Source organism: Maylandia zebra, linkage group LG9, assembly GCF_041146795.1.
Source record: "Maylandia zebra isolate NMK-2024a linkage group LG9, Mzebra_GT3a, whole genome shotgun sequence".
NCBI lineage: Eukaryota > Metazoa > Chordata > Actinopteri > Cichliformes > Cichlidae > Maylandia > Maylandia zebra.
Window position 1 is genome coordinate 2,337,433 of NC_135175.1, and position 23,487 is coordinate 2,360,919.

Below are 23,487 nucleotides of genomic sequence, written 5' to 3' on the forward strand. Positions count from 1 at the left end.
GTTTATATAGATGTAAATATCGCTGAGGTTTGGTTCAGCTCACTGGTGTGACTGCACAGTCCATAACTCAACATGTTACACTGTAGTGGGACAGTTCAAGCTTCCAAGCCTTTAGTTTATGAGCACTGTTGCCTTTTTATGGGTATTTTTCAAGCTAACATTTGTTAGCCTCAAAGTTAGAGAACAGCACAGGCCTGGAAGTTTGTGCAAGCAAAGATGACACAGACATCAGTACAAGCTACATATGAACTTAATATTATTGTTAAGACAAAAAACAGACAAAAGACTTGGAGACGAGGAACAAAGTTTCGTTGATTGAAGTTGCTGCAATATTCTTTTTCTTGTCACGATAAGAACAGCTCCACCTCCTTTGTTTACTGTTGTTGGCAGTCACATCTGATTTGCTTTTCCTCTTCTGCTTCAGATATTATTTAGCATCAGCTGACAGCAGGTGGACTTCTATTCCAAATGTTATTTGACAGTAAACTGAAAGTGGGTTGTGAACCTAAATAGATTCAACCTGTTTTGAATGTTCTCCTGGTGACGTGAGTCATTATTAGCAGGAAGTTTCACTAAGCCTCGTGGATTTTAAAAGATTAATGTTTGATTCCTGTAATACTGCGATTGCCAAGCAATATTTACGGGAACACAGACAAAAATGAAAAAGTATATATATAAGTATAAGTAAGTATATATGAAGGTATTTTTAGTCTATGAGTCTCAAAGTTTAAGGAAGCTGCAACTAATGTAATCATGCTGCCTGCACAGTTTGGTGATTGGATACTGTAGCAACTATCCAGCTACTGTGGGTCGTCCTCAATAAGAGTGAGAGCACTTCACTGTTTTGTACAGTTCAGTTACTTTTTGCATGCATACCTAATACTGCTGGGTGCATACTATGACCCAGCCAAGGAGCAGTCTTTCTTTAGAGATTCTCACAGCTACCTACTCATTAGTTATTATTCATCTCTAGCTACAGAGCTAATCTCTCTCTTCGACAGCATGTTCTCCTCCTCCTGTTACCCCAAACTGGCCCCTGAGCCTCTGTCAGAGGTTTCTTCTTATTAAAGACGGTTTTTCCTTCTCACTGTCATGAAGTGCTTTCTCAGAGGGGATCATTTGATTGTTGGGCTTTTCTCTGTATTATTGTAGGGTCCTAACCTTACAATATAAAGAGCACCGTGATTTGGCACTGCGTAATTAAAAATGAATTGAACTGAACTGTGTGCACTGCTCCGCCTCCATGTGCATGTCGTGGGCCTACATGTGTTATCTAAGGAGAGGAGATTCTCAGCTAAATCACAGCCACACTTCTTCCTTCTGCAGCTAAGCCAGAACAAACACAGCTGACAGCCACAGCAAAGCTTCAGCAACACTTGTAGGATAAAGAACAACTCTGTTGTTCGACTGACACATTTCATCTCGTGCCCTTCACCAGGGTCATGGTGACAGGCTTTTTTTAATGCATCTTGGAAGTAGGTGAAGTTGTGCCAGAAACCACTGCTTCTGCAGTAGTTCAGTCATGAGTTTGCTGGGCTCCTAAATAAGACTTTGAGTAAAAATGCAAGGCACAATCAATTTTATTTGCAGTTTTGAAATAAAACTTATGATATGACAAAAAGAAAAGGGCAATGAGACACAAAGTAGGCTGGCAGCGAGTGTTTGCATATGTAGGCCAATGGAGGATCTCTGCTGGGCTGAGCTATCCCACAGGAGACGAGGCTTTTCAGAGAAAGGCAGCATAAGCAATGCAAGACAGTCTTGGCTCCGATCACTCTGCTAATCTTCCATTCTGACAGCACTGGTCGCTTTGCGAGCCTTCAGTTGACTCACTAATCACTGTCTGTAAAATAATTGTGTTCATTAGGTATTCAGTCAAATAGTCATTACTTGGGTAAACTAGCCTATCACTAAAATGGTCCAGTAACCCTCATTCTGTTTGTCTTCTAGCTGAGTGTGAAAAGCCTTTGCCTCTGGATGCTGTACAACAGCCAAGCCTGTTTTTGAAATATGTGTCAAGTTGGGTGCTTCAGATGCTTCAGATGCTTTAGAAAATGTTGTTTTTTCTTTTCTATTTATTCTCTGAGAAACGGGGAATTAATATGACAGAAATATCCATAGTACCAGTTTGCCCAGTGGTAGAACTCTCCATCTATGTACAAATGTGTTGTTAAAATAAGTAATTGACATCTATCCGTCTGGAAAGGGTTACAAAGCCATCTCTAAGGCGTGAACCACAGCGGCAGTCAGAATCCATAAAAGGAGAAAATATAGCCAGCCTACCAAAATTACTGCAAGAGTGCAACTAATCCGAAGGCAAGAAAACCATCCAAACATCATTAACCTGCAGGCTATTTGTCTCAGTTAAGGTCAAAGTTCTTTGTTCAACAACAAGAAAGAGACTGGACAAGTGGCATTGATGGCAGTGTTCAAAGGAGAAAACCACTGCTGACAAAAAGAACACAAAGATTCGTCTCTTTTGGGCCAATATTCTGTGGATTGACAAAAGTGGAACTTTTTGAATGTACAACTTCCAAAAAGTTCAACTTTGGAACTTACATCCCATTACATTAGTGTCTTAAAACTAACACATTTGCTGGAAGCATCAAACATGGCGGTGGTAGCATGATGGTTTGGGGCTGCTTTGCTGCTTCAGTGCTTGAATGCTTCGCCTCTACTGATGGAACCATGAATTCTGCTCTCTATCAGATAATCCTGAAGGTCACAGACATGACTTTCAACATTTTGCTACAAGTCAGACACTTAACCCACACATTACAATGAATAACAGGGGTTTTTAATCGTATATACAGAAACCTGACAGAGATGACTGGCAATACTTTACCTCAAACAACTGAATGGATACATACGCTGTTTGAAGCAACTATTTAAGATAAGATAAGATAAGATAAGATAACCTTTATTAGTCCCACACGTGGGAAATTTGTTTTGTCACAGCAGGAAGTGGACAGTGCAAAAGTTATGAGGCAAAAAATTAGAATACAATAAGAATAAATACAGTACACAGCTGTACAGAATAGAATAAAATAAAATACTATATACAGTAGAATAAAATAAAATAAATATACAATAAGATAAAAATAGAATACAAATACAAATACTATATACAACTGAGTAAAAATACAACGATGACAGAAAGGATTATTGCACTTAGCATTATTGCATATGTATGGATGTGTGTGCTTGATCAGTTAAAGTCTTTATTATGGAGTCTGACAGCAGTGGGGAGGAAAGACCTGCGAAATCTCTCCGTCCCACACCGTGGAGCAGCCCGTGATGCACTAAGTGTATTTTTTAAGCCACTTATTGTGTTTGTGTCAAGAGATTTTTGTTTTTATATAATTTGATCAGCTTTATGAAATGTGTTTTTCTGTTGTTTAAGCAATCTAAATGTCTATGTGATCTTTCACCTAATAACTTTCTGATGAACTTATTCAGCTACTAAATCCACTTCCTGTTTTTTCTGAGAACAAATGTAGAAAGGGGAAATAACCCGTTGCTTTGGGTTTGTGCAGAGTCAGAGTGACGTTGTTACTTTTACACACACACAGACATGTATAAAAATAAAAGTACGCAGGCAGCAGGGCGCAGTTGTAGGGTGCGTTTGCTGCTGCCCACATGTGTAAAAACGACTGCAGTCTCTGTGTTTTCTAACTCAGGTGTCTTAGCTGAAGAATTACAGGGTGATTTAAAGAAATCCCCTGTCAGTTTGTTTGGTTTTTTTCCACAAAACAGTAAATTTCAGAAAGGAACCCTTCCTTACTATTCAGTTACAATACCCCGTCTGCCTTATATGTTAGGGACTCATCTAATTATTGTGTAGTTTCTTATAACTATTTAAATAATAACAATCAATTGCATTCATATAGCACTTTTCAAGGCACCCAAAGTGCTTTACAATGCCACTATTCATTCACACACTGGTGGAGGCAGCTACAGTTGTAGCCACAGCTGCCCTGGGGCAGACTGACAGAAGCAAGGCTGCCATATCGCGCCATCGGCCCCTCTGGCCAACACCAGTAGGGTAAAGTGTCTTGCCCAAGGACACAACGACAGAGAGCCCGGGAATCGAACCGGGACCTTCTGGTTACAGATGCGCTTCCCAACCCCCTGAGCCACGGTCGCCCCAATGTAGCTTCTTTCCATATTGCTTATGCTCCCTCTCTCTTTTTAATTTCATTTTCCAGTTGTTGCTGGTTTTTGAGCCTTTTTTGAGAGAAGCTTCCCCCTTACTGTGGCCTTACTTGCATCCCACATCAAGAGAAAACATTACCTTCATCGAACAAAGTATTCGAGTAAAGCAGCTTGTAGTTCTTGTTTAATCCAAGTATCTGTTAGTAATGAAACATTTAGCCTAAAATGGTCCCGTAGTCCTGTATTAATGTTGATGACAGCTGGGTATAGTCAGAAATAGTGATTGGTTCAATTGCTGTTGTGTCTTTCAACCTATACTTTTTTTTTTTTTTTTTCAGTTCACTCAGCATACCTCTATATTTCTTCTTGGAACGGGCCTTAATACTGTGTCCCTCTAGTCCTAACGTTGCTCCTCCAGCCTTCCTTCAGCTCTTTCTGCTCAGTGCGTCTCAGCTCAGAGCTGCTTCAGCTGCAGTGAGGCCTCTGTTAGTGCTGCAAAGATGGTGTCCAGTTTCATTTGCACTTTTGCTGGATACAGACATTTTACTTGTACATCTTTTCTTTTGAGTTGTCTGATCATTTTGTAAACCTTGGATTTTGATGTCCTTTTCTGGTAGTTGTGTCACTTTCTACCGAAGCAGCTTCACAAATCCGATCATATCTTCACTCTGGAATAAGGAGCTTGGAAAAGTCTTCACATCAAACATTAGGATCTTCACTCTGAAAGATGCTAATGTTGTTGCATCTCAGTCTGATTTGGAGATCCTTGCAGCTTGTGGAGAGGTCCATATCATGGTGAATCTGGTATGGTGCAAAATCGCTGTCTTTGACTGTGCAAGCTCTTTCCTCTATTTGTCCAGTTCTTCCTTTGTGTTTAGCAATTTGGTCTTTAATATCTGTAACCGCTCAAGACATTTTTGTGTAATTATGCCCATCTTGATATACTTTATGCAGCGTTTTCAACTCTTTGAGTAGCATTAGGTCAGGCTGGCTTGGTGCTCTCTGTTTATCTTCCTTTTCTTTCCAAGTATCTGTACACAGAGTTATTGTCTCATGGTTGTAGTCATTTTGTAGGAGTGTATTTATTTTTTGCTGCTATTATGTATAATGTCACTTATTTTTCTCACTGTTTGGTGGAGCACCACTGTTTTGCTAAATTAGCTTCTGTGATGTCACTGGAAGTGTTACTTTGTTTTGTTTTTATTCATTCATTTTTGTGATAATCCAACAGAAACACAACGTTAACATTCTCTGACAAAGGAGCATAAAAAACAAACATATCCCAGACCAAGATCAATAAAATAAGATATCATAAAGGGAATTTACAACTTTATAATACAGCATTCCAGGATTCTTGTTCATTCACCCAGGTATCTGGTCATTTTCAGTTGTCATTCACTCCTTTGTGTGAACTCTTTTCAGTATGTTTCCATTGTTATGGACGGTGGGCTTGTTTCTTTCCATTAGTATCTGTAGAATACAGTTTTTGACTGGACTGTATGTCTCTCGAGGTATAGCTCATTTAGTGGAGAATTAACTAGAAGGATTTTCTCTGTTTCTTCTTTGATTCTTATCCAGAATCCTTGGATTCGGACATATTTCTATATTTTAGGTTTTTTTATAACATGGGGAGATAACAAGAGGTGTATTAAAAATCAGATTTTAAATTTCCAATCAGATTCTCTCCACAGTTGACTAGTTGACTGCTTATTCGCCTCTGTCAGTGCGCCCCAGGGTGGCTGTGGCTACAATGTAGCTGCCATCACCAGTGTGTGAATGTGTGTGTGGATGGGTGGATGACTGGTTGTGTAACGCGCTTTGGGGTCCTTAGGGACTAGTAAAGCGCTATACAAATACAGGCCATTTACCATTTATTCCCTTGTGACAGGGGTTGCACAAGAACTATATAAGGATATTTAACATTAATTGTACAAATGTTGCTGTTTACAAAGCACAGATTATTTTAAGAAGTTTACATTTAAGAATTTGTGAGCAAATGGTGCATTAGGTTGTAATTGTGTGGAAATATGTGTTTAAGGATATAAAGACGTACATTTAATGAGTTACAGTAAAAAGAAGTCCCTCTAAATGTTAACATAAACGGAAAATATCCGTCAATGGTACCAAAATATAACGTGAATTTAACATCCGTAGCCGATATCGGGCTTAATTTGATTTTGGGGGACGTACGTTGGAAATGCCAGTTTTGGCACTATTTAGGAACAGCTTTCAGATACATAAAGTTGCCTCTGATGTCGCTGCTGATGTGACGTTAAATATGAGGAAAGCAAAGAGGGAAACCTTTACGATGTGTTTTAAACGCAGAGGAACAGTCGCACAGATAATGATCTTCCGATACATTATCAGTGATAATAACACTCAATAGTTCCCATTTCTCCTAAATATGTCCTGTATTTTGGCAGGACTCATATAAGGCTTTTGTATTTATGAGAAACATGTTCCTTAGTTGGGAGATGTTTTTCTTCTATGCTGTAAGGATCAATCAAAGCTCTTTCTTTGTGGTTCAGGATGTAGTGTCTTATTTGAAGATATCTATATGCGTGTTTAGAGGGGAGTTGGAATTGTTCCTGAAGCTGGTTAAATGACTTGTTCCATTAATGAGTTGATTTATTGTATTAAGGCCTGCATTGGCTACCTACTAAATCCACTGTCCACACAGGGACAGTTCTACATTGCCTCTCACTGGCATGGCACTTGAGACAGATAAAGAGCCCCCCAATTTTTTACTTATTGTTGTCCACACCTCCAGAGTATGTTTTGTCCAATCCTTTTCTATTTTTAGGTTTTTGTCAGATTTTGCATTAATGAAAGGTAAAGTGTTTGAGTCCCCGCCATAAGTAAGAGTCCTTCACCTTTTTCATCTTCATTTGGAGCATATAAGCCTCCAGTTGTTCCAGTTACCATCATATAACGGCCTTCATCATCCTGAAAAACCTTTCCATTACTGTAATAAGCACATTTGTTAAACAGGACAGCAACCCCTCTGTTCGTCCTGCTCCTGCAGGATGCATCATATTCTTGGTTGATGTTCTGTCTCAGATGCGCGAGTTTATTGAATGAGAGCTACAGAGCACCGCAGTCTCTTTAATTGTCCGAGGATTTTTTTCCCTTAATTAGGTTATTAATTCTTTTTACGTTATAACTAACGAAGTTCATATCTGTCATATTCGCCACATGATGGCATATTCCCCTTTGTGTTCTAACATGTGTATAATGTATACATGCTTAGTCTGTAAGTGAAAATGTAAACTATGTCTGTAACATGTCAGAGAGAAGGAAAAAGAACAGGGCTTCCACGCTTCCAGTTGTCCACATTGTGGACAACCCCATTTATACTGGGGCAGAGAAGTGTGACCCTCCTTCTCTGTGGGAAAAAATGCTTAATGCACAAATAACCAATATCCCACTGTTGTGTAAAAATGAGTGTGGTCCACTCATATTAATCCTACACATCCACCGCCTGGACTTTATGAAGCATAATGTTTGTAAATATGTGACAGTTTACATCTATATTTTGGGGCGATTGTGGCTCAAGAGTTGGGAGTTCGCCTTGGAATTGGAAGGTTGCCAGTTCAAGCCCCGGCTTGGACAGTCTCGGTCGTTGTGTCCTTGGGCGAGACACTTCACCCGTTGCCTACTGGTGGTGGTCAGAGGGCCTGGTGGCGCCAGTGTCCGACAGCCTCGCGTCTGTCAGTGCGCCCCAGGGTGACTGTGGCTACAATGTAGCTGCCATCACCAATGTGTGTGTGAATGGGTGGATGACTGGATATGTAAAGCGCTTTGGGGTCCTTAGGGACTAGTAAAGTAAAGACTAGTATTATAAATACAGGCCATTTACCATTTATATTTTGGCAGGAACAAATATCCAGATATACTCTGTCTTCTTTCTTTTTTCCTTTTCTACATGTCAATCAGCGTACCTTTAAGTCACTCTAGCATTTAACTCATTTAAAGTTCTTCCTGCATGAGGGCTCTTAGGTCTGATGTTGACAACGCTGTGTCTCTTTGGGTCTTCCTGTTGCATGTCCAACCTTCCTTCCGCTCGTCTTCGATGTCGCACCATGTTCTGACTCTGAGCTCTTTCAGCAGCGGTCTTCTCTCCTGCATCCAGTTTTATTCTCAGGTTTGCTGGGTATAGACATTTCGCCTGCACCTTGTTGCTTGATAACCTCATATGTTCTGGTTCTCTTCTTCTGTAGGTCGGACGAGTAGTCGTGGTCACAAAAGATTTGTGTATCTTTGAAAAAGACTTGTCTCTGGCTCCATGCTGTCTGTATGGTCATCTCACTATGATAGATCTAGGAGGCGTCGTGGGGTCTTTAGGTCGAGGACCACATGAAGGATGCACCCTCTCAATGATGATACCCATCTCCATTGGGAGTTTCAGTGATCCAGCTTCCGGTTAATTTTGATCATATCATTTCCTTCACTTCCCTCTGGAATCTGAAAAATCCACGTTGTTGCGTGTCAGTCTGTTTTGTAGCAGGAATCACAGCGCCGTCTGGTGTCGCATAACTGTGTCTTCTGCTAGTTCTTTCATCTATTGGTCCAATTCGCTCTTCGAGTTGGTCTCTAATATCTGTGACCTCTTGTTCCAGTCTTTCGAGTGACATCTTTGTGTGGTTGTGTCCATCTTGGTTCTCTTTACGTAGCTTTTGCAGTTCTTCCAGTAGCATTAGATCCGGCTTTGTTTTTTGTTCATAGTCATTTCATATAGGTTTTCTGTTCACCTGGCTGTTTAACAGCCTGTTGACTTCAGTCATCCCTTATTTCGTGTGTTGTGTGGCGGCGCTTTGTTGTTTTGCTGCTTCACCGGCATCACCGGAAGTCCGCCTGAAGTGTTTCTTTTTTAGTTACTATGTGTTTATATACAACTCTGCATGTGATCATTAGTTATTATTAATCTCTGGCTCTCTTCCACAGCGTGTCTTCGTCTCGTCTTCCTCCCCTCACCCCACCCAGTTACGGCAGATGGCCGCCCCTGAGCCTGGTTCTGCCGGAGGTATCTTCCTGTTCAAAGGCAGTTTTTGCTTCCCACTGTTGCCAAAGCAGTTGCTCATAGGGGATATAATAAGCAAACTTACAGAAAGATTACTCCCCTGTCTCTGCCATCTGTTGTGGCGTCTTTCAATGGTGTAGAATTATAGGAAATTAAACATTGCCAATTCTTAAAACTTAGACCCTGTAATGATGGGTTAAAATATACGTGGAACGTGCATATCAACATAAAAATGTGATATTCAATTTATGTGAATAAAATCAGCATGTACTCATGTACATGCTGATTGTTGGGTTTTTCTCTGTATCTATGAAGCGCCTTGAGGCGACTTTTGTTGTGATTTGGCGCTATATAAATAAAATTGAATTGAATTGAATTCGTCTTGATCACGTAGTTTCTGTCAGGGTGGTGAGGCCATTATGGAAAAATGCACCCAAAAGCAGAGCGACAAAGACTAAGATTTACAGAGTTTACTTTTACACCAGAGAATGAAGATAAGTACAAGTCTGGGGAAGGAACACACAGGTTTCTTCCTCGTCTGAAGGATGTATTGACTAGGGATGGGAATTGATAAGAATTTGGTGAGTCTGATTCATTATCGATATTACTTATCGATTGTCACTGGGTTCTCACTAGTGCCGCTTAGTGATGGTGGTAACTCTCAAAGACATTTCTGCAAATATCTGCATGTTGTATTGTCAAATGTTTGTGCATGTTGGATGTATTTCCCCTCTTTGTTGTGATCAGTGTTGGGTTGTTACTCAAAAAAGAAATGTATTACACACATCACACAGAATGCTTTTATTCAAAGTACGTTAGTTAATCACTCCAAGGAGACAATAATTCATTATATTGCTCATAGCGTAACTCTTGGTTTTTAGCTAGCTTAGCGTTAGCATGCTGTCTGTGCAGGTGCTTGCAAAGAGCCTAAGTTGTGTTAGCAGCATAATACAGTTGTTTCTGTCCTGGATGCAGTTTGCACTTTACCATTAGCTCTCGTCCTTAAAAATACAAGTAATGTCCAAATCCGCCCTATAAGTGCCCAACTATTCCAAAGATTCTCCCTGGATTCAAATTCAAATTCAAATTCAAATTTTATTTGTCACACACACACAACCATACACAGTATGACATGGGGGTGAAATGCTTGTAGCTGTACAATGCCCGACCATTAAATGACAGAAGAAAAGTTTTACAATATTTACAATTTACAGTTTACTACAAAAATTTACAAATTAACTTAGGAATTTACAGTAAAGAATGTGCAAATAGCAGAAGAGATTATAAAGATAAGGATTATAAATTATAGGAATTATAGGATTATAGGAAATGTGTGGTGGTGCGTGTGGTGACGTGTGTGAGAGTCCAGTCTTATAGTGACATGTTTGGGAGAGTCCAGTCCTACACCTGGTTCAGGCCCCGAATAGCCTGGGGGAAGAAGCTCCTCCTCATTCTCTCTGTTTTGGCCTTAAGGGAGCGGAAGCGCTTCCCAGACCTCAACAGTGAGAAGAGTCCATTGTTGGGATGGGAGAGATCCATCATAATCTTCCTAGCTTTGGACTTGCACTGCTTGGTGTAGATGGACAGCAGGTCAGGGAGCTCTGATTGAATGATGCGTTCGGCTGAGCGCACCACTCTTTGCAGATCTCGTCTGTCCTGCTTGGTGCTGTTCCCAAATCAGGTCCAGATTCTCAGCAGGGTTGAAGATTCAGCTCTCACATGCCAGCAGGCCATTAATCACTGAGATATGAAATTATCCTGCGGGCCGGATATAATTGTATCATGGGTCACATGTACGTTTGACTTCCCTGGCAGGATCGATAGGCCACAGCCTAACAAGAGAGTATAGTTTTTATATACCAATACATGGAAAAAGAAAATTTTATAGTAAACATTTTAATTTTGAATCAGTCACCTTATAGATGTTATGAATTTTGGTTCTCTAGGAAGTTTCATCTAGATTAAACCGGTCATGTAGGAGGAATTCAGGAGCAATTGTGGAATTATTTTTGTCTAACATTAAAATTAGTTTGATGATCTGAAACATCATCGTCATCCTCATCATCAGCGTTTATTTATATAGCACTGTAAAAACACACCTGGGAGACCAAAGTGCTGTACAATACAAATATAAATATAGTAATAAAATAGCAAAAAGCAGACATAGCAATAAAATTAATAAAAGTGTCAGTTACCCACAGAGTTAAAAGCCAGGGAATAAAAATAGGTTTTTAATCTGAACTTTACAACTGGCACTGATGTAGTCTGTCTAATATGGAGAGGAAGGCTATTCCAAAGCATTGGCGCTGCAACAGGAAATGCTCGGTCTCCTCTAAGTTTTAGCCGTGACTTTGGGACCGAAAGCAACAGCTGCTCAGCTGACCGAAGTGAAAGAATGGGGACGTGGGGCTTCAACAAATCAGACGAATTTCCTTTTGCCAGTTAAAGATCGTACCGCAGCATTTTGCACTAGTTGCAAGCGTGACAAAGTGCCCTGCCCAACCCCTATTAACAGAATTCCGATAATCCAAACGTGAAGTAATAAAGGCGTGAATAACACTTTCCAAGTCACGCTTGGAAAGAAATGGCTCAACCTTTCTTTAAACATTCTTAAACATTTAAGTTTGACAAAAAGCTGAGAAATCAGGAAGGAGGTAAAGACTTTGTCATAGCGCTGTAGCTTGGTTATACATTTGATGCTGAATCCTCTTATAGCGAGTTTGGTATTCCTTCAAACTGTAAATGCATCACTCAGCAGCTTCAGGCTAAATCAGTGCCTCCTCCTTTATGTAACTACACTGACACATGTGGACGGTGGTGCTACAGAGGGTATCTGCCCCCAGCAGGATGTAATCACAGCTGCAGCACTAACCCTCTAACCTGGAGGCTGGTTCCAAAGGGCTTTGTGTCCATTCTACTTTTGTGTGACAGAATTCACTTTATGACATTTTTAACTTTCTGCTGATATACTGGAATTACTACCAGTGAGTCACTCAAAAAGCTCTATGACTGTTGGTGCCATTGGCCCAGGACCCACCAAAAATAACTGCCAGGAAAAGCCCACTGGAGCCTGCTTTCCATTTTTACACATCTATTATTCAAAATGCACTGTCTCTACACTGTGCTCTCATCTCTGTAATCACTAAGGAGCTGCCAGGAACACATACGAGCCAGTAGAAGGATTGTGTCAGAAGAACTTTAAGGGATTTTATATGCTTCAAGTCCAAAATTCTGATCATTATGGGTTACAGCTCATGGAATCCTGTACCTTAAATGATTATAATATTTATTTTCAAATGTGAGTAAATTACTGTTCAAACTCTGTAAGTACTGTGTGTTCATGCCAATGCCTGTCCCTGCTTTTACACTCCGGCAGGAGTGTGAACAGTGTGTGCTGTGGGTGGGTGCGGTCCTTGATGATATTGTGTGCCCTTTTCCTGACCCGAGTGCTGTAAATGTCCTGAGTGGTGCTGTTCCCTGGGGTGGCTGTAGCTCAGATGGCAGAGCAGGTCAGCCACTAATCAGAAGGTCGGTGGTTCGATCCCAGGCTGCATCCTGGCTGCATGCCAAATATCCTTGGGCAAGATACTAACCCCATGTTTGCCTACTGGTGGTGGTCAGAGGGCCTGGTGGCTTGCTATCGCCAGTGTGTGAATGGGTGAATGACTGAATGTAGTGCAAAGCGCTTTGGGGTCCTATGAACTAGAAAAGCGCTATACAAATGCAGGCCATTTACCACACTGTGATGGAGTTTGTCAGGATACGCTCCACTGTGCATCTGTAGAAGTTGCTGAGAAGTTTGGAGGTTAATTCACAATTTTATTGTTGAGCCTTCATGATGATCTGCCATGTGTTATGGGTCCAGGTGAGATTCTCACTGATATGGGTGCCGAGGCATTAAAGAAAAACTTTAACCATTGGAGAAAAAATTATTCATAAACATCCCACAGATGTAATATTATCTACAGCTACTCTTAGTACCATTGATGTTAAGTTAGACTCTTTTTCTCCAATTGATCTTTCTGAGTTAACTTCAATAATTACTTCCTCCAAACCATCAACTTGTCTTTTAGACCCCATTCCTACAAAACTGCTCAAAGAAGTCCTGCCATTAATTAATTCTTCAATCTTAAATATGATCAACCTATCTCTAATGATCAGCTATGTACCACAGGCCTTCAAGCTGGCTGTAGTTAAACCTTTACTCAAAAAGCATCTCTAGACCCAGCAGTCTTAGCTAATTATAGGCCAATCTCCATTAACCTTCCTACAGTAGTTGTCAAACAGCTAACTGATCATCTGAGGAATGGTTTATTTGAACAGCTTTAGAGACGGTTACATTACATTATATAGGTTTCCCTTAGGCCAGGGGTGTCAAACATACATGTGGCCCATGACACAACTATATCCGGGATATGGTATGTTTGTATGTGGGAGCTGAATCCCTGCTGAAAATCCATGGAGAGTCCTTGGAATCATTAGTCTGCTTGCCTATTGATTCTGCTCATAGGTTCTTGCATTTGTCCTTTAGTGCAATAAAAATAAAAGTAAAGTGCAAACTGCATGCAGGACAGGAACATCTGCATACTGCTTCTAACACTCTCGCTCTTTGCAAGCATCTGCACAGATAGCATGCTAACGCTAAACTAGCCAAGGACCCCAAGTGACAAACATTTGACCACACAACATGCAATTAATTTCCACAAATGTAATGTCTTTGATATGCTGCTTACTAATGGTGTTGACTCTTAAAGTGGAGCTAGTGAGAACCCAATGAGAATCAATAAGTAATAACAATAATGGAATCGGAATAGCTAAATTCTTGTCAATTCCCATCCCGAAGACAGCAAGTGTAGTGGTACGTTCCAGGTATACTGAGAGATGGAGGAGCCGGATTTAAGTGCAAGCATGCTGGGGAAAAGTGAAGAAATAAGGGAAAGCATAAAGTGAGCAGCATCTGGGTGCATTTCAATGATATTGGAGACGGCAAAGCTGAGGGCAGAATTTATAAAATTAGGAGCTGACACCCATTTTTATTTTTACCCATTTTCCATTGTGGAAGACAGAAAATTCCAAACCTGTCCAGGCCTTAAACTTCATGTTTGTTTACCCTCGTAAATGCATAGAAACAAGGTTTTTATGAAAACACTGAACAAAAAATTTCCTTGAAAAAGTCTAAAATCTACAGTTCAGTATTGAGTGTTACATAAAATAAAGTAGATACAAGGTGTCTTTGATTAGCAGAGATGCAGAGATGTCTGCATGTACCACAGAGCCATGGCTCAGTGTCTATCTAATTGAGTCTCACAGGCCTGAATGTGCGCTTGAAGCCATTTTTAATTATTAACTGCTCACCAAACACAAACAGAAGCTGAAATTTTGGACTTTTAACTGTATTTTCTTCAGTTTTACTGCTTTTCCTACAGATAAAAACTTCCCTTATGGCCACTCATACTACACAAAGCAATTAAGCAATTACAAATTAACCTGTTTAACTCCAATGCCCTCGGTACCAGAGGTTCTCTACTATAGAAATTTCAGTTTCTTTATAGCTACAGTTAAAAAACAAAACAAAACTGGACAGTCTGGGCAATGAACTGTTTACACATTTCTTCCAATCTAACTCCAGAGAGTCGCACTGACAAATTTCTCTCTCTGTCACAGCATCTTTTTTGTAATCATGTAGAAAAACAATATGTAAGTTCTTTCCTCTGACAGAAAGGAGAATGTCACTGGTGCAGCCCACTTAAGGTCAGAGTGGACTGTATGTGGCCCACAGTGTAAAATGAATTTGACAGCCGTCTCATGCATCAGAAGACATAGCATACATTTACACTGCTATGCAGATGACACCCAGCTCTATCTGTCCATGAAGCCAGATAACACACACCAATGAGTTAAACTGCAGGAATGTCTTAAAGACATAAAGACCTGGATGGCTGCTAACTTTCTGCTTCTTAATTCAAATAAAACTGAGGTTATTGTATTCGGCCCTGAAAATCTTAGAAATATGGTATCTAAGCAGATTCTTACTCTGGATGGCATTACCTCGGCCTCCAGTAACACTGTGAGGAACCTTGGAGTCATTTTTGACCAGGACATGTCCTTCAACGCACATATTAAACACATATAGCCTTCAGTCTTTCAGTCTGTGGCACCAAGGCCGTGGAACAGTCAACCACCACAACTACGTTTGGTTGACTCTGTGGAATCCTTTAAAAAGCAGTTAAAAACTTTTCTGTTTAAATCAGCCTTTTGTTGATCAACGCTTTTTAAATTTTAAATTTTTCATTTACATTTAACATTTTTTATTGTGTATATTGTCTAATTTGTTACTTAACTTTCTGTTTGTTTTCATCTTTGTGTACAGCCCTGTGACGGCCTGTCTATGAAAAGCGCTTAATAAATAAACTTTACTTACTTACTTACTACATAGTACTGCTTTCTTCCATTTGTGAAATATTTCTAAAATAAGAAACATCCTGTCTCAGAGTGATGTTGGAAAAACATGCACTCATTACTTCCGGGCTGGACGACTGTAATTCATTATTATCAGGATGTCCTAAAAACTCCATGAAAAGCCTTCAGTTAATCCAAGTGTTTTTATCTCAGTTTGAAAATCTCTTCAGTGATCTATTGGTTTACCTTTTCAGCTTCATTTACTGATATTCACTGAGGATCATTTCTGTACAATGAAATAAATTCAACGTGGCTTTAGCAAGAACCCAGAACAACAGCACCATCCCTTCTAACCAGGGCATTCTCCTTTGTGGCATACATCTAACTCACGATGTTTCACAGCATCTGAAAAACATGTAATTACTTTGTTAGGCAATTAACAGAGAAATTCAATTAAATGTTTGTTAATTACATAGAGGACAGTGAACTTTACTTATTTCAGGGGTTGGTTACAATAAACTCTACGATTCATTCCGCCTTTGTGAGACTTTTAAATAATGGAGGTGAGCCAAAAAAAAGCATTGATGTGTGTTACCTCACAGCTGAAAGGAATCATGACACTATGAAATGTTTCAAATGCAGTTAGCTGCTATTGACCTGTGCAAATCATACTGCACTCTCAAAATGAGACCATGTGACATAAATTATTCCGCTAAAATCGGCTTTGAAGAATGAAGGGTACAGTATTTCTCCTGGAGCAGCTTCGTCTGCAGTGTTAGCAACGTGAGTCACTGACCTATATTTGTCATATTCACAAGCTGAGGGAAGCTGGCAGCGGCCGGGAAAAAACAGACGAGAAAATGGGAGTCGGGAGGAACGTAGGGATGAGCTCAGTGTGTGGAGGTGGTTCACTGTCAAACATGGATGACTCCTGCATCCATCGTGCTTCCTTTATTCATTCACCCAGCATGTTATATTTAATAGGCATCATCAAAGGAAGATGGACGCTTTCACAGCTCTGATTAGTCTTTTTATTTTTTATCAGCAAACACTAATCACAGCTTGTTTGAATGCACTCTGTGCAGACCGGTGTAAAACTAGCAGGGCTCAACAACCTCATTCACCTCGCAGTAGTGCACACGGGGGCAGGGATAGCTCAGTAGGTAGAGTGGTGGCCCCATGATCGGAAGGTCGGGGGTTCGATTCCCCTGAACAGCTACCCTGAGGTACCCCTGAGCAAGGTACCGTCCCCACACACTGCTCCCCGGGCGCCCAGTGGCTGCCCACTGCTTCACTGAGTGAATGGGTTAAATGCAGAGAGGGATTTTCCCCACGGGGACCAATAAAGTACACCTTCTTCTTCTAAAGAAGCATATAGACCCATCTTCACTATGCACTGTGTGACTCTTCCATCATTCTCATCTCCAGCATGGCAGCTAAGTCCTTCTGAAGTATTTATCTTTCATGTCCAGGTAATCTGTAGGGCTGGGCAGGGGGTCATCTGTTGAAAAATCTACTGTCGAGGCTGGTGTGGGAAGGTTTTTCACAACAGGGTGAGGCAGGAATGATGAGTTTGGTGCCTCAGGCCCCGGCTCATTTCTGTCCACCAAACTGTGGATTCTTCGTCCTTCCATTTTTTAGGAGGTTCCAGCACTTCCAGCACTCCTGCCTATGAGTGGAAACCAGTGTCCATAGCTGCTCTGGGACCTGAAGAGAGAGAGCAGACACGAAGGTGTTACTGCATGTGCTAGGTTGTGGTGGCCCATGATGATGATGATGGTCCAGGAGAAGCAATGAATCCTGCTTCTTCACAGGCAGCCCGTCCACAAACTGCTCTCACACACTCACAGTCACATTTCTCTCTCCGGCTGCAGCCAGTTGGTCACCGTGTCTCTGAGCCTCTGGACATAAGAGAGGACAGTGTTTAATGATTGTAGCTGCTATACATGGTTCTAGAATGTTTATGCAACTTACCCTTTGAAAACAATATAAATTGAGAACATAATATTGTCTGATAATAGATGTTTGTATCCAAAAATCAGTGTTGTTAAAGCTAAACAATACATTCTTCCAGGTCTCTGAAACATTAATTAGGTATTAATCATCCATTTATACATTCTCAATAGAAGTGTGTAGGCACGTACGTACTTGGTCAAAATTGAACCAAAAATGCTGGAAAGGCATGTAAAGAGCATGTAAGAGTTGTCCTGGTCCTGCTCTGTCGACCCAGTGTTTATGTTTTTGATGATTAATATTCTTTGATGAATGTTTCCATGGTTTAGTCTCTTGCAGTTCTTTTGTATTTTGTGATTTCTTCTGCGTTTCATGTGTCACGTCTCATCGAGTTACATCCTCGTTCCAGCGTCAGCTCTGCGTCTCTCTTTTTATCTCTTGTTTCCTATTGTATTTACTTCCTGTTCTGGTGTTAGTGTGTTCAGTTTTGCTAACACAGCATACCTTCAGAGTGTTGTTTGTGAGTTTGTGTGTTTAATGTTGGGATTTTCATTTCTTTCTTATTATGTCTTGATTACAAAAATCTCAGCAGAGCAACATTAGATGCTCAAATTTCCGGGCCAAGTAATAAGACAAGCAATTTAATGACTTGTAATGGCTCATTCATCATAAAATATCGATATTTTAGTAATTTAGAGTAAATTTGTAGTTTATCATTAACAGGAACACAGTGGAAAAGAAACTATAACATTCGGATTGTCTACATTCAAAGGAACTACTTCCTCTTCCGCCTTTCACAGTCATGTGCAAAATAGGGCTGTATAAATGCCTCGCAGCCCCTTGGCGTGCGCACTCACAACAATGGCTGAGCGTAATTGTAGTCACGTGCGGACTTATTTTACCTCCACAAACAGCTGAGACGTGGTTTGCGATACATGTGGCAAAAAAGTGCTCCAAGAGTGAGGTGTTGTGGCCATACTAGGGAGACATTCATAAGGGCTGTTGGGGGGGATGGGGGGGGTAAAAACATTTTACAGAGTTTATTTATCGGATAAACTACGTTAAATGTCACCGTTATTATTGGCCGGCCCAGAAACAGCGGGGGTGTCCAAATTCAGAGGATGCTTCCACCTGAGGACCCGGCCTTCACGGTCTAAAGAAAGCCGGGTAGTACGTCACGAGCTCCCTCGGTGGAATAAAACTGCCGTCTGCTCCTTGCTATCTAAAATATAACCGGGCGCTGACGTAAACTCTTCTGTTTAATTATTTTCTGTTTGACGTTTATTCAGCTGTGTGAAAACCCCAGAGGAACCCTCCCAAGTAGGGATGGGTACCGGTTCTGACATAAACGGTAGTAACCAGACCGAAAAGCAGCGCACATTTCGGTGCTTTTTTTCCTGAGATGTCATACACTTTAGATTCTAGCCAATCATTTTACCTTTCCAAGGATAGTAGGCGGGCCCAGGTACGTACGTTCTTTTAGAGCAGAGCTACAGATTAAAAATGCCCAAGGCGAAGCGGTCAAAAGTCTGGCTGTACTTCACAGCAAAAGATGCAAACTCAGCAGCCTGCAACAAGTGCTTTAAGCTGATACTGTGATACTGTCAAAGGAGGTAACACCTCGAATCTGATGAAACACCTGGCGACGCATAGCATTTTTTTAAGAGCCGAGAAATGCGCCGTATTTGATAGCTTGCTGCGAGACCTCACACCGTGCACATCTACTGCGGGTGTGGTGCCTGTTATCGGACCCGGAGTTAGCAACATCCCCCAAAAACACGAAGAGGAGAGTCGTCTGTGAAGGTTCTCAGTCATCCAGGTCATCGTAGTCAAAGGAGCTTGCAAAGAAAAGCGTCTGGACTTCTTTAAGTTACTTGAAGACGTTTCACCTCTCATCCGAGAAGCTTCTTCAGTTCTAAGGTCAAATGGTGGAGAGTCCCAGATATAAACCTAGTGGGAGTTTCCCCCCACAGAGGGACAAAAGGACCCCCTGATGATCCTCTAATCGCCTGAGCCAAGGTGTGAAACTGGGTGTGGGTCCCGTGGATGAGAGGTGAAACGTCTTCAAGTAACTTAAAGAAGTCCAGACGCTTTTCTTTGCAAGCTCCTTTGATGAAGAGCAGAGTCCTGGCCCCTAGCCCTGCCAGTGTAGCAGAAATGATGAGGAGCTTAATGTTGTTCATGTGTAATTCACGTTGAGTAGGCTAACCACGTGATTACATTAATGCATGTAAGGTGAACTAGCAAACATCATCATAGCTACATGCAGCTGTCTTCTTGTTTGATGGCAGATGCTCCCTTCACCCTGGCCAAAAAGGCTAAAATGACCAAAGAAAAAGTGGAAAACAGTTAAACATGAGAGGTTTTTGGACAAAGTTTGTGTTTTTTCCATTGTTTAAGCACTGCTTCCAGCCAAGAGTGATACCATATATGCCCCATAGCTGCAGAAAAGGCTAACATTGTTATCTTTTTACAAAAAAACAGCTGAACATGAGAGGTTTTTGGACAAAGTTGGTGTTCTCCATTCTTTAAGCACCGGCACCGTTTCAAAAGTACCGGTTTGGCACCGGTATCGGATAAAACCTAAACGATACCCATCCCTACTCCCGAGGGAATAATAAAGTTAAATTTAATTTAATCTAATCTAATAACTTTAATCTCAGCCAAACCGATTTACTCACGAACAAATAAAACACTGAAAAAGTCAAACAATAACATTTTTAAGTTATCAAAGTGACTTATATATCATGCTTAACCCGAGTAGCGAAAGACCGCAGGGTTTGAAGACGATGTGTCAGTCGGCTCAGATATTTGAAGTTTACACAGCTACATTCTCACCTGAAAATATGTTAAAAGTTTTTTTGCGACCCAGAAAGAGAAATAAGAGTAATATTAAAACTAAGTTGCTGCTGCCATTGTTAGAGACTGGAATTGGCTGGGCCGCGCTATGAATTCTGCGATATGGTTTTTTGAATTTTGTTGTCTGGGTGGAAATTTGGGAGAAATTCGGGAGAATGGTGGCTCCGGGAGATTTTCGGGAGGGGCACTAAAAGACCACGCAGACCACGCCCCACCACAGATTGATTCACACTATTTGCTCAAATCCAGCTAAATGCACTCAGACTGACTCGGTGGCGTTTCATAAAACAGATGGACTGAAAGAAAACAAAAAACACTAAAGCAATATCAAATATGGTACTTCATATTTTTCCAATATTATAGTTTTTCTTCTTGGTAAAACCCACTGCTCATCTGGCAAGCAGAGTGTGGTTAGATGGGCCATGCTGGGCACCTAGGAGATGTTATGGTACTGGGCACTGGCAGTTGAACTCTGGTGAAGAATGTCAAAAGGAAAACCGAGTATGCTCCCGATTGCACACATAAACCTCCTCTCAGCTTCACAGTTCTGCTAAAAACAATGTCCCTAGCTCACTGTATAAAGCAGATATTTATGTAACTAGTTGAGTATTTTGCTTACACATCAGTACAGCGAGTACTTCCATTTGCTGAATTGAAAAAGTAAATACCACATTTATAACTCTGACCTTATTTTATAGTTGGGATTGAACTGAACATGTTATAATTAATGTTGTCTTAAGACCTGGTTGTCATTTTGTTTGTTGGGATGTAATTAATAAGAGGAATTAAGTCCACGTGCCATCTTGCATAACCGTCCATCCATCCTGACCTTTCTATGTTGTTGTTCTTATTATGAAATGAAATGTTAATGTGCTCATTGACCCACGGGTTCATATGGGCATTTGCAGCTTTGACTGGCTGTTTAGCTATTCAGTGGCAATCTGCTGAAGCTCTTGCTGTTTATGACTTTGAACTAACGCCTCATTTTCTCTGTCTGCTGATGTTGTGTCTGTGTGTAGCTGCCCATCCTGGTCTCATCTGTGGTGAGTCTGTACTTCCTGGAGTGGACGGATGTGTTCAAGCCAGTGAAGTCTGGCTTCAACTGTCATGACCGCAGCCTAAGCCTGCCCTACATTGACCCTAACCACGAGGTCATCCCCTTCCTGATGTTGCTCAGCCTGGCCTTTGCTGGACCTGCCATCACAGTAAGGCTTCACACTTGACAACAGCCTTATTTTAAGTCTTGAAACAGTGCAAAATAGCCTTTAGCAGTCATTATGGAGGTGCTCTAGTCTTAGATTTTATAGTATAAACACACAACCATTGTAAAATGTAAATTAGAAAGAAGGGGAAGAGATCTGCATTTTTTCCTCTGGGTGTCCGTCATCTTTATCACAAATCAAATTACCAGAAAAGCTCTGAGAAAACTGTCAAAGCTAACAGGCAGTGAGACTCCAGACCTGGACAACTCAAGTGCAGGACTCGGGAGATTACAGCTCAGTGCATTTATTTACAGTGAAGTTATTTACAGTTACCTTTGCAGTTATTTATTTGTAAAACATGCTTGGAATCGTATGATTTTCGTTCCACTTCTCACGTGTGCACCACTTTGTGTTGGTCTTTCACGTGGAATTCCAATAAAATTGATTCATGTTTGTGGCTGTAATGTGACAAAATGTGGGAAAGTTCAAGGGGGCGAAATACTTTTGCAAGCCACTGTATGTACGACAGTTACAATACAATACAACTTTATTTATGTAGCACAAAGACCAGAGGTACATCAAAGTGCTTCTCAATAATACAATAGTAGGAAACTAAATTAAAATTACATAAAATTGAAATCACTTAAGGAAGTGCAAAATACACTACCAGATGAAACAGAGCGCTAATTACTCGGCAGTGCTAAGTTAAATAAATAAGTTATTGATCGTAATTTAAAAGATTGAATGAATTCAGACACGGGAATATCAACTGGAAGATTATTCCAGTAATGCAATAATATAAGTTAAGATTGCATACAGGTGCGATTGGAAAATGCAATGAATACTACCTGATAAAAACACCAACTAGTGTCAGAGTTCATGTGCAAGTGGGGGTGGGGCAGTCAGTGAAAGGGCGGTGTTGGATTCGGAGGGAGGAGCTGGATACAGGTCTGGAGTTCATGTGTGTGAGAGTCGAGAGGGACGGAGCAGGGTGAGACTTCAGCTTCCTGACAGCCTGATGGACGAAGCTGTCTCTCAGTCTGCTGGTTCTAGCCCGGAGGCTCTGGAGTAGCAGGAGCACGGTTTTAACTAACCGATTAGCTCGATGATCCAGTGAATACAAAGTCTCAGCAGCTACTTTAAGTAGTGGCTTCTTAATTAGATCATTAGGTGGGTGATTGGAGCAGGTGTGTTCGGCCACAGACGGGAACCTGTGATCAGAGATGGGCAGTAACGCGTTACTTGTAACGCGTTACTGTAATCTGATTACTTTTTTCAAGTAACGAGTAAAGTAAGGGATTACTATTGCAAAATCGGTAATTAGATTACCGTTACTTTCCCGTAGGAACGCTGCGTTACTGCGTTACTAAAACCGTGATTTTTTTTGCGAGAATGTCTCATGACAGTGACGTAAGCAAGTGCGACGTTGGTGACAGCAGCTGTGTGCAGATCAACAATGGATAATATATCGAGTGCGGGAGAGAGTATGAGCGTGCAGCGTTTAAAGTGTGGAAGTACTGACCTTACTTTGAGTTTGATTCCATAAAAAGTGACAAAAACATTAGCGTCCATCGTGCGTGGGAAGAAAACTTCTTTTTACAGCGAAAAAAAACCCTAAACTTCCGAGCAAGCACCGAGTAGCTACGACGTGATGGGAAACTCACAGAGACACTCGCGCGGATTCTTCAACTGACCGCAGCACACCTACACCAGGGTAACCCTCCGCCTACCCTGCTCCTGCTTTACAGGTGAAAATAGAGCAAAAGGACCGCTGAGTCTTTGACTTTATTTATTTTCTGCTGTGTTTTACTTGCATCTGTTTGAAAGAGTGAGTGAAAACAAAAAATATTTTATTTTATGTGCTGGAATGTGTAGAAAATAGGTTTAAATGTTAAACTA

The 23,487-nt window shown here is 41.0% G+C and overlaps 1 protein-coding gene across 1 annotated transcript in view; it reads left to right on the forward strand.

The window, feature by feature from the left end:
• The window catches only part of plppr4b (phospholipid phosphatase related 4b), a 56,137-nt gene that overhangs the window by 7,363 nt on the left and 25,287 nt on the right, over window positions 1–23,487 (forward strand). Inside the window, exon 2 of the mRNA XM_024802098.2 lies at window positions 21,406–21,591. Coding sequence (XP_024657866.1) covers window positions 21,406–21,591 — 186 coding nt within the window. The remainder of the gene's footprint in view (window positions 1–21,405; window positions 21,592–23,487) is intronic.